General features: G+C 37.2%; 1 protein-coding gene across 1 annotated transcript in view; it reads left to right on the plus strand.

Annotated features, from left to right (window-relative positions):
* MYO3B (myosin IIIB) overlaps positions 1-19956 on the plus strand; it is a 184252-nt gene that overhangs the window by 76615 nt on the left and 87681 nt on the right. The window contains exons 10-22 of the mRNA XM_071562075.1: positions 2855-2951; positions 3807-3923; positions 4750-4854; positions 7395-7478; positions 8159-8361; positions 8719-8817; positions 9399-9513; positions 9870-9996; positions 10142-10352; positions 12015-12162; positions 12405-12558; positions 14582-14670; positions 16145-16274. Coding sequence (XP_071418176.1) covers positions 2855-2951; positions 3807-3923; positions 4750-4854; positions 7395-7478; positions 8159-8361; positions 8719-8817; positions 9399-9513; positions 9870-9996; positions 10142-10352; positions 12015-12162; positions 12405-12558; positions 14582-14670; positions 16145-16274 — 1679 coding nt within the window. The remainder of the gene's footprint in view (positions 1-2854; positions 2952-3806; positions 3924-4749; positions 4855-7394; positions 7479-8158; positions 8362-8718; positions 8818-9398; positions 9514-9869; positions 9997-10141; positions 10353-12014; positions 12163-12404; positions 12559-14581; positions 14671-16144; positions 16275-19956) is intronic.

Raw genomic sequence — 19956 nt, forward strand, 5'->3', positions numbered from 1 at the left:
AGGTGCTTGGCAGGATGACCCTATTTCAACAGACAATCACTAAGTTTCTGGAATAAATCTAATGCTGTGCTTCAGGTCCCTGTCAACCCAAACCATTCTGTGATTCTATAATAAAGATAAGTACCTTGAGTGACTGGCCCTTAATGCCAGTTCTTTTGTCAGGGCTTGTTCAGAACATTGCTGGAAACTTCAGGCAAATAACATAACACAACACCTTTGATTTTTCCTTTTGCTCAGGGTTTGTACTGAAAAAATTGAAAAAATGGCTGATAATTCTACTTTTTATGCAAAGAAATATTCTTACAGTTATTTCTCCAATTAAGAGTGTTTCCTTCTTTTTAAGATTTTTTAAAATGTATTTTAAAAGCAGGTTATATTTCTGATGGGAAATTGTAGAAATAATTAAAGGTTACTGATTGTATTTTTCTTTTCCATTCTGTGAATGTATCTGCAGGACATAGGGTCAGTAGAAAACTGATGAGGTCAGCAGGAGATTTGAAGCTAATGTGATGTTATGCTCCTAATATCCTCTTCCTAATCATGTACTTAGGAAAATGAGTTAAGTGCAAGAAAGTACATGCACAAAGGTATATATGTTTTACTTATATTTGACTAAGACCAGTTTCCTTATTTATTTAGATAGTGTTAAATGGAGCCCTTTCCAATAAAAAAATTTGATTCATTTATCACTTAAGGAGAACAAGCAGCAGGAGTTTAATACACAGATAACAGATTAGTTTACAAAGCCATTCTGCAATTAGCCATGCTTAGGTTTGAATGTGCCCTCTTCCCTCTCCTCCTTGCACCTCTGGTAGATACATCCACACTTGCAGCTTGTTGCAATTCAGTATTGTGGCTATGATGCTTTGCTCCAGGAAGAAAAAGCCTCACAGATGAGTTATGTTAGCTATTGCTTTGTAGTTACATCTCCATGAAGTAAAGGAACTGTTAAAATGTTTGCTTCATTTGTAAACCAAGAGGTGCTCCCATCTCTAAATGATTTACTTTATGTACATAAGCATTTATCTATGCCGTAGAATAAGAGGTTGAATTCTGGTTTGAAAGGGAAACAACGGTTAAAAGAAACCAGTAGTACAATAAGCTACTTACGTGCATTCCTACTCCTCTGAGGATCTGGCTTGTTAGCAAAGTGCAATGTTCTTGCATACGGTGACTCTTAAAAGCCAAAAAGAGCCCACAACCTAGTTGAGGAGCAGAAAATGGAAAATTTAATTGAATGTGAAGGTGAACAAATTCAAGTGATCACCATGCTGCTCATAGGAAATAATACCCTTTCTCTTTTCTTTCATAGCTTCTTACTTGTCCTTCTTGTTATTGTGTCCTTCTCTCATTTCTTCCTATGTACAACATTGAGCAAACTCTCATCTCTGGAAATGTAGTGGGACTCTCAGGAAAACCTGCTGTCTTCCCGCTGCTTTATTTTCTAGCTGACAAAAGAGGCTGCACAGTTTTATGTAGTTACAATTCAAATAAACCACTACAGAATAGTTTTCCTGAACTCAATGAGTAGCCAAAAGGAAATAAGGAAAATTAATAAAAATAGACATAAAAAAATATGGTCTCTAAATGTGATTCACAATTATCTGTGAAACTGTACTCACAGCTAACACTATTCTCCTTCCTCTTTGTTAAGAGGCTTTCCATGCAATAATTTTTCTGATGAAATAATAGCTCTTGGATACGAAAACTTTCTCCTTACTGAGTGCAAGCTGACTAGCTTCAAATATATAAGTGTACATAAAGGGAAAAAATGCAAAAGCCTCAATGTTAATTTTTGAAAGAGGATTCCAAGACCTGCTACATCTTCATATTAACCTTGAACATTATAATTAAAGAGTGTTTCCTGCCAAGTTACAGTACAGACAGTACAGTTCCGTTAGTGCTTGATGTAATGTTTAATGTTGTTTTGGGATGTGGGATCATGCGATTCCTACTTTCTACATGGCAACCAATGCAGAAACAATCTGTCAAGGACTGTCACTGAGGATCAATGCTAAATGTTACTCAGCAGGATGCAGACTGTATCTCGGTGGGTGTCCTTCTACTTTGCTTTGATTATGTTTGTTGTAAAGAAAAGCCTAGTTGTGCTTACAGCATTCATATTTCACACTCTCTGTAGAGGACATGTTACAGCCTCTTGATTTGTTCTCTTTTCAAAGTGATGTGTTGTTTAAAAACATACACGCAGCATTTTCAAAGATTCCCTCAGTGTAATCTGATTATAAAGGGGTTATGTGGCAGTTTGTCTCTGCTGCTTATTGTGTGGCTTAAATCTCTGGGAACAAGCTGACTGAACATCCATACAATTTAGAGTCTGATGGCAGCTGTGGTTCAAAAATGTTGTTTTGGACCAGATCTAAGGTCATCTGAGGAGGCACTTTGGCATACACAAAGGTAACAGTAGGATTTCATACTACTTATTGCTTCTTATAACTTCTTTAGATGATAATACTATTGACTGGGTACATGGGGGGAACATTAATTAAATAGAGTGGCAGTTTATTAACTTAGACCAAGGAGGTAAGGAAAAAGGGGGAGAATTTTTTTATACTTTACTGTGTGAGTGAGCAGTAGTAAGTCTACAGATAAATCTTTGCTGAGCATTGATAAGGGAGGGTTATATATTGGGAAAGAGAAAACACATATTACACTGGACAGCAAGCTGACATATCACTTTTATAAAAGGCTATTGCAAGCAAAAATAGGCACTTCAGAGAATATATCTGTGTTTTCTGCAAGACAGGAACAGTCACACATGATTCCCACTGCCTCTTATTGTTTGCTGTCTGTGATACACGTTTGTAACATTGGTGCTCTACTAACAAACTTCCAGGCATGAACGAATACATACCAGAAGACCTTACCACGTGGATGGAGCTGACAAGTACTCTCTAGATGATGATCTGGTAAATCTAGAAGTTCTAGATGAGGTACTCTACTGTCTGAGTAACAGTTCCTGACAATTGTAATTCACATTTTGCCTATTTCTGCTTTTTAGGCCTCTCTTAGCAGAATGAAAACAGTTTCTTCTTGCAAGCTTTTGTCTCACCATGGAAAAGGAATTCTCGCATAACTTATCTGCTACCATCACTTTATTAATATTCTATATAGTGACATAAATATAGTAGCAATGCATAGTATTATGTGAAAGAACTTAATTATGAGCGATGCTAGTTTAAATTATTTTTGTCAGTTTCCTAAACTGTGAAGTTTAGTCATGAAGATCTAGATTGAAGTGATTTTTTTCTAAAATTGATTATTTATATAGAAAAATATGTTATCTACAGTTCCTGAATAAAAAGTGATAATATCAATTTCATATTTTGCTATTTCACCATTATGAAGAGTATCTGTAATTTTTGTTTTGCTAGCAAGAAAAAGACATAATAATAAATTGTGCTGAAAGTGTCCTGTTAAAACAGTCTTTTATCACTACTTAAAATTTAATCATTGAAAAATTATTATCCTTTTTTCATGGCCAAATAAAAAAGTTAAATGGAAAGGTACTGTGAAGTTCAACAGTAATGTGCACATGTGATTTCTCTTCAGAAGGTTTGCTTCACAGACTGATACAACAAATTACATGTTAACATGCAAGTAGGAGTTCCCATTTAACTTATTTTTTTGGCATTAACAAGAATTTTGAAAATACTGGCTATGCAGTATTTGAAAAATAAGTAGTAGTACTTACTATGAGCATTTCTTAATCAGTGTTCTCAGTATATTTACAAAATTCTTTCTGAGTGGGAAGACACTGTATAACTACAAACTCTTTTTATTCTCAGGATACAATTATTCATCAGCTGCAAAAACGCTATGCTGACTTACAGATTTATACTTATGTTGGAGACATTTTAATAGCCTTGAACCCCTTCCAGAATCTCAGCATTTATTCTCCCCAGGTAAGAGAGATTCCAAACTGTCAATAGTCACTTTACATTTTATATTAACACCTCTGGCTAAAATAGTTAGGCAATGTTGGAAGGTCAGAGCACAGACTAAACCTCAGCCTTTTACTTCTACTAGAATGGTGTGGCTGTTTTGTTGTAGTTTGTTTGTTAAATTTGATCTCATTTGATTTCATTCCTTTCTGGTTGGTGGCACAAATTCCATGGGAGGGATGAAGATTGTCCCAGCGACCTCTTGTCTAGCATTTTGAGCTTTCTTCTGGGAAATGGTTGTATGACCCTCCTCATGCTGAGGCTTTTGCTTCCTGAAGAATTGCTGTGACTATGGGTTATTACATGTCCTGTGCTATCAGCTCTGGATTAAAAGAAGCAAGTAAATCAAATGCTGTAAAGATAGAGGCAGTTTGATTTCCTACAAATATGAAGAGAGGTGGAGCTAGAAATTACTTAGGCTCCATGGTGCCTAAATGAGAGCTGCAGAGAAGCCAGATTTCAGATTCATTGTTATCTTTGAAGTTTCTTTTGTGTAGATTGGGTATTTCTTTGACTGAAGACGTGTGTGAAATTCTGTTGCTTGTGATACAGTTCTCTTAACTTTCTTATATGGGAAATGTCCATTCCAAGTGTTGTAATTTGTGTTCTGGAAGTTGAGCAGTGCCAAGATTTACCACTCCTCTTCCAGGTGATTCAGTGGAAATTCTGTGGTATAGTAGGCAACTGCCTCTGTTGAACAGGCAGAAGAAAGACACTTCACTCTTTTCAGTTCTTAATTATGTACCTAACTTGCATATTTAGACCCTTGTGTGTTCTTTAAATTTAGTTCTCCAAGCTTTACCATGGTGTGAAGCGTTCGTCAAATCCCCCCCACATATTTGCCTCTGCAGATGCTGCCTACCAAAGCATGGTTACATTCAGCAAGGATCAGGTAAGAACCTGTTCATTTGGCTTAGATTTCACATTAATTATACTGCCACTGTGCTACATGGCTGTGGCTAATATTCTGTTGTGTTGTACTTCAAGAATTTTTTTCTTTAAGCCTTTTATTCCTGCATCAGGAAAACCAGAGTAGAAATCTAATGAGGTTTGAAAATTCTGAAGAGGACACAGTGATACAGAAGAGACTAAAAGGGCAAATAGGATGATAGGAGTACCTGACCAGTATAGTTTCCTGGACAGCCATGAAGTCCTGGCAGTTAAGACCAGCTGCAGAATGTTGCTGCACACTCTGATTCTAGGCCTGTCTTGCCCTGGGTATTTCAATAATTTACACTTGTGTAAAACAGGAAGTTCTCAATGACATAGCAGATTAAGAGAGTTTGAACCACTTTTCTGTTTCAAAAAGACTCTAAGTCACAAAAATTGGAAACATTAACAATTTTTTTAGTACAATATATTAAGGATGGCTGTATTATAAACATAATAAAGACAGAAATCCAATTATTATTAGCAATGATTTTAATGAGAATAAATTACCATGCAGTAGATTTTATTACATTCTTAAGATCATAACTTTGTACTCTTTCTAATTTGATGTACTGTGTGTGTATGCATATTGAAGGCTGATAATTATTTTTGTTTATAAAATCTTCTTGATTTTACCCTGCACATTGCACCATAATTCATAGAAAATGCTTTTTTAAAATCACAGAATAAAATAATAGAAGCAGAATACAATAATAAAAAGCCTGCAATCAGAAAATGCCAAGAAAAGAAGACAAATAAAGTGGGCATTAAAGTTGAAGAAAACAGGAGTTTTACTGAGTATGTGGAGGTACACTGGCCTGAGAGATGGTCAGTACTTCTTTAATGACTCATATGGAGGCATTAAAGAAAACAAGTACTCATGTAGAGTAACTTATGTAAGAACTTGTTATCTGAGGAAAAAATTACTATGACATCAGCTCATCAGGCTAACTTTGTACATATTTAATAGTGTATGTTTTGTACCTCTTTAAGAAGCAATTTTCATTGAGATCTGAATCAGTTTCCTGTTTTCTGCTTGCAAAGTGTTACAGGAGCTTGTATATCTTCATTACCTGACCACTGTTAGATTGTGCTTCAGGTGCCTCAGATAAACACTGCACCCAGATGGAACGTTCATTGATTTTGTTTTATCCATGGAAGTTTCTCTTGGGTTTTTTTTCCTGGGAAGCTTGAAAATTGACTTAAGATCTAATATTCCTCCTGCAGTGAACCTCAAATTCTAACCAGTTCGACAAGGACTCATGGGCCTTGACTGTGCAAACTGTTATACATGACTTCCCTAGTAACACAAAGGCAATTAAATTAGGTAGTGTAACCCAATAAATCTATCAATGTATTACCTGTTTCCAAGAGCAAAATTACCTGATGATGATCTGAGAATGTCACATAGCACACGTTATTTAGAGTCAATCCCTGCACCTGCTGTTGGGCACCACAAACTACCATCAGATAACTGTTACGTCTTTCAAACCTTTTCACAAAGCTCAGTTCTATATGAAGGGTCAGTTTATGTTTTAGGACCTTGTGTCTTTTCCCAGCCAAGAATCTTGTGTGTTCACAGTGTCGTGCAGATAATTTTCAGATGTTTGCATAAAAACATGTGCATCTGTGCAACTGCTCTGTGTTAGCATTTTGATTATTTACCTGTTGATGCTGTAATGGTGATTTGTAGAACACATGAAAACAAAGGTAAAATAATGAACGCTGTTTGAATTCATACTTTCTGTAATCTGAAGTGTTCATAAGTGTACTGGCCGCCTACTTCCATGTTGTCCACAAGGCGTAACACCAGAGGATTTAGACCGTTCTAGCTAGTTTCTGGGTCTGGAAGCCATTTGGAGAGCCCATAAAATACTGTATGTTAAGGACTGCTGACCCAGGAAGAAGGTGGTTATGTCCTTCCAGAATCATTCAGTGAAAAAATGTGTATTTTTCTGAAATGTTTAGATGCTATTTTGCTGTTCTAGCTTGAATGTTCGAGTCACCTACAGAATATCCTCTCTACACAGCTGTAAATATTTTAAGTTATTTTTAGGAGCAAGCTTTTGGTCAGTGTATTGAAAACAGCTGTACCCTGTGATTAATGTTAGTTCATATGAAGTCAATGCAGCAAGCTCAGAAGCACTACTGAATTATGTCACAGCAGCTGAGCTCTGGCAATTTTCTGAGTTTTAAGCATTTGAGAGAAACCACATAAATACTAGTTGTGTCTGTAGACATGGTCAGTCATTTGTGTGTCTTAGCCCTTGGAAACTGAGTCACTGCTTCACACATGCACAGTGCTATCAGGCATTGTGAGATGCATTTTAGTAGTCTAGAGAATAAATTATTCTTTGCTGATCTCTCCTTTCAGAAGGGAGTTGACCCCTAAAGTATTTTGTAGTTTTGATACTAAATATGAAATAACAGATAGAAGTGGTAATCACTGAAATCAGCCATGTGGTGAACTGTGCACCTGAATATTTTGTTTTGTGTGTTCAGTGCATTATCATCAGTGGGGAAAGTGGTGCTGGAAAGACAGAAAGTGCCCATCTGATCGTCCAACATTTGACCTTCTTGGGAAAGGTATTTCTTAGCCAATTATGTAAAATTCTGAACAAATCCTTCCAACCCCACCCTAAATTCTGCTTTTTTTGACCTTTAATGCTTAAAACTGTTCATGTGAATTGTCCCACTTGAGTTAGGGACTTAATAACCATGCATGTGAGCACATTGAATTAAGATACAAGAGTGTAACTCACACCAAGCCAGTAAATATTTTTTTAAAGAGAAGGTGCTGGATTTTGGGTGTTCAGTATCTCTAGTTATGTGCAGTCCTTGTCACATACATCTTTGTTTATTTATGCAACAAACAATGACAGATCTTACTGTGGCTCTAATCTTAGGAGCTCTTACATATATAAATGTTATGATAATGCTATTATCACAAAATGATGGGTAAATCAAGCATGTTAAGGTTAACCTTAAGTAGATGTCTTTAGTCTTTTATGGTTTTGGTACTCTTTAATTATATGATACCTCAGAGGAGAAAAATTACAGAGAAAGCAGAATCTCTATTTTCTTAGCTGGTGGATACCTCCTTATCAATTTGTTAGACCTGTTGTTGTATAAATAGAAAAGTTAACACAGTACCTAAGTCCAACAAGCATGAGAAGGGGATTCTATGCTTCTGAAGCAAGAATTGGATTGTGGGCAAGCATTATATTCTTTTAATTATCCTTCTGATCTGTATCTGTTCTGTCGAGGCCAATAATCGTGCTTTGCGTGAGAAAATTCTTCAGGTGAATCCTCTGGTTGAAGCATTTGGGAATGCCTGCACTGCCATCAATGATAACTCGAGTCGCTTTGGAAAATACCTGGAAATGATGTTTACACCCACAGGAGCTGTAATGGGGGCAAAGATTTCTGAATATCTACTTGAAAAATCAAGGGTCATAAAACAGGCTGTGTAGGTATATTAATTGTCTGTCCTTTAACATTTATGTATGCTTGAACTGATGTAATTCTCAACAATTCTGTATTTTAAATGCTTTCCCATCTTCTGCTAAAGCAGTCCTTTGTACAGTGCTATGACAGCAAGAGTAGTCAGGTTCTTTTGGAGCGGAAGCCAGAGCCGCTCTGTGTTTTGGAGAAATGTTGTGTTGACTGGGTTTTCTGTGTTTCATGTTTGCTGATCCTACACCATTAAAACGAATGGGGGATTTGCTACCTGCTTTGATGAGCTTATTTTAACAACTACTTTTACACTGTACCAGATATCACAAGAATAAGCACAGGTGCTTTAAAAGGATACTTTCTTTTTCAGGGGAGAGAAAAATTTCCATATATTTTATTATATTTATGCCGGCCTTTATCATCAGAAGAAACTTTCTGAATATAGACTTCCTGATAAAAAGCCTCCTAGGTAACTATTGCTCTGTTGTTTTAACTGCTCATTGTAATTAGCTATTGATCAGCACTTGCTTTCAGTGTGATGCCTTAAAGTCTCTCTTAATCCTTCTCCATTCCTTAAGGATCTTTTTAATCCTCCCAAGGAAAGAAGAGGGGTGGATATTAAGACATTACATTGTTTGTGTTTGCTTGAGAAACTGAACTATTAAATAGGAGGGAAAATCAAACTCATTATTATGTAGATATTCTTCCATACTTTCAAATGAGAACAGTCCACCTTATGATTTCTTAACATAATGCTTCAAGTTCAGGAATAACCCACAAGGTATTTTGGGGCTGTGCTTTTTAATTGGTGTTTTTACTTTGCTTGCTTCTGATCTGTATGTGTGTGAAATGATGGGGACACTAACAGACATTAACAAAGAATAAGCAAAAGTTAGTGCAGCAGAAGCATAAACTTCTTATGAACTGTATAATTGGAAGATTTTGAGACAGATGTTCTTTCCAGTTACTGAGATACTTGCACTGAAGTCACAGGAGGGTCGTACTGACATTTCTGCTACTCTGGTGCTTGCTTTCTCCCACTCTGTTTAGATATATTGATAATGAAACTGGAAGAGTAATGCATGATATTGTTACAAAAGATTCCTATGGAAGACAATTTGAGGCGATTCAACATTGTTTTAGAATTATAGGATTTACTGAAGAGGTAAGACATCCAGTTGTTAAATCATTATTGACCTTCTTTATAAAATCCACCTCCAGTGCTGTCCTTTGGTTTTGTGGATGCACTCCTGCACCACAGAATCTCTTTTATGACAGAAGGGAACTGTGAAAGAATAACCACACACCTAGAAGGTAAGACCAGCCTGAGGTCTCAGTTTGTACTCACTGATTCTGCATTGCAGTTTTCTGTGCAAATAGGAGCTTACTTGAACTTGGAGAACTTAATCTCAGAGAAAGCTACAATAGCCATTCTAGTGCCCACGTTTTTCTTTCATAGCCTAAGTGTGATCTATATATCTAACTGGATTCCTTAAAAGTGCTTCTCATCATCTTTTATAGGAAGTCTACTCAGTATACAGAATCCTGACTGGAATCTTAAATACTGGAAATATTGAGTTTGCTGCCATTTCTTCACAACACCAAACAGATAAAAGTGAGGTTCCCAACCCAGAGGCCTTAGATAATGGTAAATACATTTTAACATTGAGAGTTCTGTAAATGCAATTTGACTGTATTTGTGAGAATCTCTTAACTCGTGGTAACAGTTGGTCAGTGCTGGCTATTTCCACTCCATAATCACAGTTGTGTATCTTTTTTCCTCTGTCTTTTAGCTGCTGCACTACTAAGTATTGGGTCAGAAGAACTGCAAGAGGCCCTGACCTCCCACTGTGTTGTAACTCGGGGGGAGACCATCATCCGGACAAACACCGTGGACAAAGCCGCTGATGTGCGAGATGCCATGTCCAAAGCGCTGTATGGCCGACTCTTCAGCTGGATCGTGAACCGTATTAACACACTGCTTCAGCCAGATAAAAATATATGGCAAGTTACACATCACCGAATCATGTATACTTACTGTGCATATGTCTGATGGGTTCATCCATTTGTATATATTTGATTTTGCAGGAAAGGGTGTTGTGTTTATTTTGGCTAAGGCTTCAAAATGGCTTTCATGCTGTGATACTGAATTTTGTTTCCACGACATTAACCCTGTCATTTTCAAAGACCTGAGTAGAATTTAGTTACTGAAGTCAATGGAAATTGGGGAGGTTGAAGCGCTGTACAATTCTTTAAAAACGTGCTTTCTATGTATTGAACATGAAAATCCTAGAAAAGGCTGATGAATTAAGTACACTGAAAAACTTTAGTATATATTCACAGTCCTTACAGATCTCCTGTTTTTGCAAGTAATAAATACAGATATCAGATTATTATTGTGCTGCTACTTGAGATGTAAGTGAGGATTTGTTGTTTTTCATAGTGATGCCGAAAGGGTTTTTGTTCTGATTTTCACATTTTGTAGATTTTAGGAACACAGTAGTTGTAGATTTTTAGAGGGTTAATATTTCTAACAGTCTAAGTTTAATGCCTTTCTATCACTACCCCTGTCCCAGAACAGGGAGCTCAAATTCCTTTAGTTAATTAATCTTGTTTAGACTCCTTTCCAAGGTAAAGAGCTGAAGGATATCAGAAGGCCTACAGAACGAAACATAAACATAGGTCAGAGTAACCCAAAAGCCAGAATTGGATGAGCTCCAAGAGACCTTTGTGTGCCTGAGGAAGAAGAGCTGATGAAGACAGAGGGTCCTGACGACTCCAGACCCAATTCCAGGGGGTTGGACCAGGGGTGGGACTGGGGCTGAACTGAGAAATGTGTAAAGCAATGATTGGAAGGATCTTATTATAAAAGCCATGGAAACAAGAACTGAGACACATGCATGTCATCCTGTATTCCTGTAGGCTGTAGGCCCTGTGTTATTAAAGGACCTTTACTTTTTATCTCATCCTACACTAACGTGGCTCGAAGTCCTGTTTTTGGGGGGAAGGGTCATTCACGGCATCAATAGTTACAGAACATTACATTGTGCATCCTTAGGATTTCATTGCCAGGTACTGATCTGGCTGGTTTGATCTTTTAAACAGCTGTAGAGATTTTAGAAGCAAGAGAACCCCTCAGATGATGTGAAAATGCTTCTGATCCGAGATCTCTACTTGGCACTTCACTGTGTCATACAGACACAGTCTCATCCATACTTGCAGTTGTAGTGGTGACTGTCATACTTCAGTTAGCACGTGGGCTCTTGACAGTCCAGCTTGTAGCAGCCACAGAATTGGTAATTACCCCACTGAATGAGTATCGCAAAAACATACTGTTAACACGGTTGGTCTGTCTGGAGGGGCAGACAGTAGACTTTTTTTGTGATCTGCCCACTGAAACCACTTGTTTCAATGTGGCTGCTAAGTGTGTGTTAGTTTATACCTATGATTCTCCTGCCTTCTTCATGGAAATTTGCAAGAAACATGTGGAAAGCAAAAGTCTGAACAATGCTGAACAAATGCATAAGTTGTGTTAGCCTCAAACACACTTTTCCTTCTCTGTTTTTGCAGGAGAGTACATCAATTATGCAATCCTAGTTACCATATTTATTTTTATTTTAAGTTGGTGTTGCCCATGATGAATTCTGTTTGTATTTTCACATGCAGCAATGCTGAAAGTGGGATGAATGTCGGGATACTAGACATATTTGGATTTGAGAACTTCACAAGAAATTCTTTTGAACAGTTGTGCATAAATATCGCTAATGAACAGATCCAGTTTTATTTCAATCAACATATCTTTGCACTTGAGCAGGTAAATTCAACTCTTATCAGGTCTAGCTGAATCAGCCATCCTAACCATAAATCATATTCAGGAGTACTCTAGAAACCATAAATTGGGTGTGTATTTTAAATGCAAGATAATGACATCTTTCAGTTGAAATTTGTAAATAATGTTGCTGAGGCTTACAGAATATTGCTGTACATGATAAATGTCCTAATTTTGATGTTGCTTTTACTGGTTTAATATTAAAACTGTGCTGGTGACTTCTGTAGATGGAATATCAGAGTGAGGGAATTGATGCAACTACAGTAGAGTATGAGGACAACCGTCCACTGCTGGATATGTTCCTTCAGAAACCTATGGGTCTCCTGTCTCTGCTAGATGAAGAAAGTCGATTTCCTCAGGCAACAGATCTAACTTTAGTTGGTATGTACAAACAAAATCTCTGGAAAATGACAAATGTAATTTAAGAGGGCAGAATGTCATCTTTGTTCAAGTTTTACTAGCCTAGTTGTCCTGCTGAGACTGTGCCTTTTTATTTGATGTTCTAAGCGTATTTTTTCATTGTGCTTTCTAATTTTTCTCTGTTTACATGTTTTCTATCCTTTTTGTATTGGAAAAGTTGTCCTAAATATCAGGTGTCAAGGCCTTATTGTCTTTCCAGTCTTACAAGGAAATAAGAAGGAATGTGCCTTGTCCCTGTATGTGAAGTACATCAAGCAGTATTTAGCCCCATTTACTGAAAGGATGGCTGAGAGCAGAATCTTGTATCTCAGACCACCCTGTGAGCAGCATTAGTGTTGAAAGTAAAATTTAGAGCTCCTAGGCCCATGTTTATCCAGTTAGAAAATACTACTTCATTCCAGATTATCTCATCATAAATAGGAAGTGTGTGTGTTATTTCTGCTGTGCCATTTAGCTGAATATTTCCCTGCCTTCATGCATATTTTGCTTATATTTTAACAAATTGTGGTGCCAACCTTAAAACTGTTGTCTTGCTTTTATTTGTTAGAGCTGCATTTTCCCCTCCAATATTTCCTTCAGTGGAATGTGCAACAGAGACTCAAACTGTTAGAGAAAAGTAATAGCTTCCTGTTAAGTTGCACAATACATGTACTAGATTTTTCACTTCTGCTAGACTGAACTGAAACTGGAATTCAGGCCACAGATAGAACAAGTACTGTGGTTTCATTCCACTCTTCCTTTGTGTACTAAAGTTGTCTGCTTCCCTGTGGGTCATATAAATCAGTTAATACTGAATATCGACTTCTGCTTTCAGAGGAACCTTCCTTGGTCCAGTGCTGATCAGCCTTACTGCTGATCTGTACACAGAACAGCAGGATCTCTCAAGGAGACAGCAAGTGGGATATTTTTCCCTCTCCAAGTGTGCCAGACAATCATTAATTCCATTACTCTGTCCCAGCCCCCTGAAATTCCAAACTTAGTTATTTTTGCTTTAAATACAAGCTTGACTAAGTGTTAATAGAAAGAAAAACCTAACACAAAACACTAATGTATTCTAACATTAAAAACATCATTTTGACAATCTTTTCTGATGTACAGAATGTGACAGAGAATTCTAGCCATTGATTATGGCCTCAGGTCTCTAGTTGCTTGTTCAGATAAATTACTAAAATAGCAAGTTTTACAGTACAAGCACTAATTCTTATTGACTAGGGTTCCTATGGATCCTGCTCCCTTTCAGGGGTTTTTCCTCAGGTCAGCAGTCAGGAAACACTGCCTGTGCCTTCAGTGTTGGACAAACAACACTAATTTCATTGCAAAATATTGAAGAGCATACAAAATAACACAGGGCATAAAAGACATTTTTCTTAGAAACTGGTGTTTCCTTTTCTGTGCATTCTTTACAGGTAGGCACAGGAAACAGAAAGTATCTTTAGAACAGGTCTTGTAAAGAAGGCTCTTTTTTTCTGTAGGAGTCCAAAGGTAAATGAGACACAGTTCCAGACTGAAGACATTAATATATCCTTAAAACATGATGCACAAAAGCTAAATGAACGCAAAAAGGAAGACAGGGAAAATATATTTAAGCAAGTGTGATATATGCACAGTTCTGAGTGTACATAACTGATATAAACTCACCCCAAACCCTGTATATACATAAGCCAATTCATAGCAAAATATGAGGAACTGTCACATCTTCTCATTGGCCCTTCTTATTTAATAGTTGTCCATGCGCGAAACCATCCACAAACAGTGGTGTTTGAAAGTCTTACTGGGCTGGTTTAGAATGAACTGTTCCATTCAGAAGTGACAGCTTGGAAAAAGCACAGAGAAGCTGGCACACAAGTATTTCTGAGTAATCTGGTAATATATGTGCTTACAGCAGTTCTGACTTTTCTTGAGAAGCAACATAGTAAACTAATTAGGATGAAGATTATAGTTAATCACTCTGTCACTTAAATCAATGTCTCTTCTCAATCTTTAGATAAATTTGAAGATAACTTACGATGCAAGTACTTTTGGAGACCAAAAGGAGTAGAACTGTCATTTGGTATTCAGCACTATGCTGGAAAGGTAAGGTCATGTGATTTTTATTTAGTTCAAATAACAGTGGTATGGTCATTATTGTTTTTATCCAGAGTTTCTGCTTTATGGGTTTTTTTCTCATTTTAACAGAAAAAATGATAAAATTTCTGCAAACATAACATCTACAATAAAATTTTCATGTCCAGTTTAGAACCTATCCTTAGGGCTCTTGGACAAATTCTGTAGAAAGTAACCATCTTTTTTCTATAAGAAATCTGGCACTGGAAACACCATTACTACAGTCACTTCAAAGGAGCAACTATTCGGAGCCAGAACAGGCTACATGCTCATTAACATCATGTGAATGGTGCAGTAGTTCTGTGTATCTAAGTATATGGATAAAAAGCAATGTAAACCAGAGTCTGTAAAAGAACTTAAAATCCTGTAAGAGAGCATTGGAAAGACTGGGGCTTGCTGGTACAGATATTTTCTTGTACTCTGTAACACCAAACTTCTTTTGTTCTCAGAGGTTTACGTTCACATATTTCATATGGAGAATAACAGCCCAGTTTTCACCATAACATGAGCTTTGCTTGCAATTTCAGGTCCAAATATTTATTTATAAACAAAATTGAAATAGCTGTGTTTTACGGACTTATCAACCAAGTCTCATCTCTGGCTCATTTTAAGAATGCAAGATTTTAAGATATATTCTAGTAAATTCTGTCCAGCTGTCTGTCTTGGTAAGAGTAACTGTCAAAATTCACATAGATTTAGTTAGTTCGTTGTACACAAATGGCCAAGTAATAAAAATACTAATGGTCAGTTCTCTATTGCAGGGGAACATTCAGTTTCTGTGGAAACTAATGGACTCCAGGGGAATTGGGCTAGAGGGTAGTATTGCTAGTGATAATTAAACAGGTCTAGGAAACTATTGTAATTAAGAAAAAAAAAAGCAAAATGAACTGATTCTTACATTAATTCAAATAGCCAAGCATTAATTTCTAATCAGAACAGTTACATAACTGAAATAGAATAATGTTTTGTTTTCCTAATATGATTTTCATTACAGTGAGAAGCCTGTTTCAATGTACTAGGTGTCCAGCTTACTCCTGTTCCTTCAGCAGTCTACTTACAGATTGCAGATTTGATGCAGACAACAAATAGATAATAACGAGCTGAGAACCATTTCTTATGTCACACATAAACGACCAACTTAAGCTTTAGTGAAGTATCTCTGTTATATTGCATTGTGCATAGAACAGTTCGTCATAACAAAGTGTAGTACAGCAGGATTGAAGCCATTTACCCCAGTCTGATGTGCAATGACATGCTGTGAAGGCAGGGACTGTGTACAGCCAGTTCTGAAGACACTGCTGTAGGGCACTTTTAAGTCCTTTGCAGGTAATTGTCAGATTGAAGGTAACTGGTCTACTTGGTCATCCTGACCACATCTTAAAGAATGTAATAAGTTTTGGGTAACTCTTTTTGGCAAATCTTCTGATTCTGTTTCCCACACTAGGTATTATATGATGCCTGTGCATTCCTTGAGAAGAACAGAGACACTCTTCCTGCTGACATAGTGGTGGTATTGCGAACTTCAGAGAACAAACTTCTTCAGCAGCTGTTCTCCAGCCCATTAACTAAAACAGGTATTTTCTATACAGTTTTGCTAACATTATAACCTCTTCAGCTACCTACTCCTCTAAAACTTAATTGTTTCTGGACAATTTTTTTAAATTATCCTTTTTCAGCTCTGCTCTTTAAAATTGCCTAGATATCTAAACCATTATGATATATGGGGTTTTTTTAATATGTGGACATGAAGATTCTTCCCTGACTCTAGAGAAAGAAAAATTATCTGACATGCAGGGCAAGAGCTCATTCCCAGAGTAGGATGAAAACATGGGAGTTTCTTGGTGTACTCTGTTTTACAGTTCATAAATCGTATGATGTAGATCAAGGTGTTTTGGAGGTAATGTCCTTCAGTTTCTTCCAAATTATAAAAGCCACATACTAATATGCTAGGATTAATTCCATTGATTTAAAGCTTGTTGATGTTGACTTACATGAAAGTGCCAGATAGATAGCTAAATAAAACAGGAAGATGATATTTGATTACTCCATTGGTAGGTGCCAGAATGCCAGTAACATATACAGATGATAGTTCTGCAGTATCCATGCAGACAAGCCAGCAAATGAACACTTCCCTCAACACTTTCTACACTCCTAAAGTATCTTTTTTGTAATGGGTAAGAAAAAGACGTAATATTAAGGAATAATCTAAATACAGTGGATTGTATTAGACTGCAAAATTATTGTGATATGACATGCAAATAAAGTTGTATTTCTAGTTAGCAGTAAATGGTACAAGCATTAGATAGTGCTGTATAGGCTTATGGTTCATGGGCTGTAGATGCAATTCTGTGCCTGTGCAGCAACTTTCTCTTGGATTTCTGAACTGTCTGCAACCCAGCTGGAGACCCTGGTGATGAATTTAACCTCTCTTGAGGTTTCTGTGTAGAAAAAGAACATCTGGGGAAAAATTTATGTTGGAACTTTCTTTACATATGTAAAATTGATAACAAAATACCTGTTTATATATTACAGAGGACAGATTCCTGTTACAATGTCTCTATTCTTTTCCTGTAATTGCAAAACTCTGGACTACTCCCATACAAATTACATTTTTAGAGATCCCTAAGAGGTGATGAACAATGAGGAATCTGCTTCTCCTTTCACCTATGACAAGTTTAGATGGAGGGGTATATAGTTTAAGATGGAGAAGAATTGGTTTGTGCCCATGTGGGGAGAAAAATAATCTTTGTTTCTACTTCTGACATTTCCGTCTGTGTTAAACTGATAAAAGAGATTTCTGATCAAGCAAAGCTAAAAAGAAAGTTCACATCTGGTCAAATGTGCCTCCTCACCCCTCTATCTAGCCATTTTAGGCCTTGGAGCTATTGTCAGAATGAAACAGATTACATGCTTTATCCCAGCTATCAGTCCAAATAATTGTAAGTGTTGTACTTTTTATTTTGTTGCTATTTTTAAATCAGGATGCTGATGTCTTCATGCAAACTCATCTTCCTGTAGCTTTTTAGAGATAGTTTCATTAGCAGCACTCATACTGAGTATTTTGCCCAGGATGCATAAAAGGTTCAGTAAGAAGATATTTCTTATTTCAGTAGTGTATAGTTACTGTGTTGATGTACTTCCCCTGTTTTTTAGGTCTCTTACATTCCTTCCTTGTTTCCTATTTACATGAATTACTTGCTTACTGCCTCCTGTTAGAGACCATTTACCTTTCTGTGAAGAGCATGCAGCAAGTTGAGTGTTGTCTGCATTTGTCAAGTTGGTACAGGACATCCTGTTAAAAAAATCATTGTGCATATGCTGCTGTCTATGATGTTATAAGAATAGTTTAAAGCCCTTATGTAATTTTTATTTTTCAAAAATCTTTTTATTTTACTCTTTTTTTCCAGCTGTCTGATATAATTGCCACTCACATCCTGTGTTGGGGCCTCTGTGTTCTAAAATCAGATTGTTGCCAGGTTTAGTTTTGGCAGCTTGCAGGATAAATGAAAGGTTTGGCTGAGAACAGAAGGTATTGCTGGCAATGCTGCTTCATCTCTCCTCAGTGAAGAAAAATAATACTATTCTCTTAACTTTCTACAAAGAGGCTTTTGTAAACAAAAGAATAGTGACTGTGTAGATGTCCCACTGTACTCTGTCCTTGTCTGTTAGCCCTCTTCTCTCTACTCAACATGGGCTTCATTCCTAAAGCAGACCAGAAAAAATATGGATTAAGATTCATAATCTTGGTACAATTTTCTCCAGCTTTTTGTTGATTACTGACTGATGCAGAAGTTACTAATTTACATGGAAGCCATATTGCATCCTGCCAGGTAACCCTGACTGGAAATGGGCCTTCTGCCAGTATGTCTGGTGTTTTGTTTGAAGATGAGTGACAGCACATTCGCACATCTGCTTGCAACTATCTCTGGAACGTGCAGCGTAGGTGGGTTTTGCCAGGCAGCGCCTCCGATACGTGTGGCAGCCACTAGATGGTGGTGTCCCAGAAGCGAGAGGGAATGTGAAGCTTGTAACGTGGCTCTAACAATGTCTGAAAATGTAGTTCTTAAATATCAAAATGAACAAAAAGATGCCTTTCCGACCCTGAGATGATCTTCTGTTTGAAGTATATAACTATCATGTCTTCCACTGTCAAAAACTGAGCAGCATCAAGAAAATAAATATTAAAAAACCTAAATTCTTTTACTCATTTAAGATCGTGTTAATCCCTGTAATTTATCAAATATACTTATCCCCTCTTATCAAATGCTTCTATTTCACAGGAGAGGACTGTGCACTTTAAAGGGCCAGAAATTAACAGCAGGGCGCTAAACATATATTTGTAATAATAATTTATGGTTAAGACAGTGAAATGACTGATACGAGACACTGGAAGTTAAACATTCTGGCACTAATTTTGTAGTGTGTACAGCTTGTTTTGTCACTTTTCAGTGGAAACTTAGTCACATTTGGCATCTGGACTTTCTGAGGACCTTTAACCTCAAAACTGAACAAACATTTGATTTAACCTAACAGTTCTCCCAAATGCTTCCATATCTGTCACTTTTTTTCTACAGACACAACTTCTTGTGCTGCCTCTACTCTAGTTGAATATGCATGTTCCTATTCAGGTAGAATGCATTCCTGATTGTTTCTGGTTTTAGTTTATCACTGTTGGTGCTAAAGCATTAGAGAGAAAAGGAATCGTGATCTAGAAAAGAGAGTCCCCTTGTAAGAAAAGAGGACTTTAATTGGAAAAATTAAGGATAGTCTTGGTACATTCAGTGGTATCAGTGAGGAGTCAGAGCATTTGACTCACTGTCCTGTTATGCAAGGATTTTTGCAGCATCGCCTGTACGTGATAGGACTGCTTGGGCATAGCACCACTGGTGCTTTTTGGGACTGCAGGGGCTTCATCTTCTCAGAAAAGCTGCAGCACAACAAGATTCTCTACTCTTGAAACACAATCTCTGCAGACTTTTGCCCTTGCTGTGACTCATAGACCTTTGGAACTTCTGTCAGGATCTCTCTGCTCTACCTTAGACCCTGCTGGAGAGAGGAGAGAGAGTTGCCTTCTGCAGGGAGGGGAGGGGAAATCCTCCAGCCTTCTCACCAAAAGAGCAGAGGTCCTGGAAAGCATCCCTGTCCTTGCTCGGAGGATCAGTAGGGTCTGGGTTTGGCTGCATAGAAGAAACAGAGAGCTGAGTACCACTATCACTACAGCAACATCACGTCCGTCAATTTTGGTAGCATTGGGCA

This window comes from Pithys albifrons, chromosome 8 (assembly GCF_047495875.1).
Source record: "Pithys albifrons albifrons isolate INPA30051 chromosome 8, PitAlb_v1, whole genome shotgun sequence".
In the NCBI taxonomy this organism is placed as follows: Eukaryota; Metazoa; Chordata; class Aves; order Passeriformes; family Thamnophilidae; genus Pithys; species Pithys albifrons.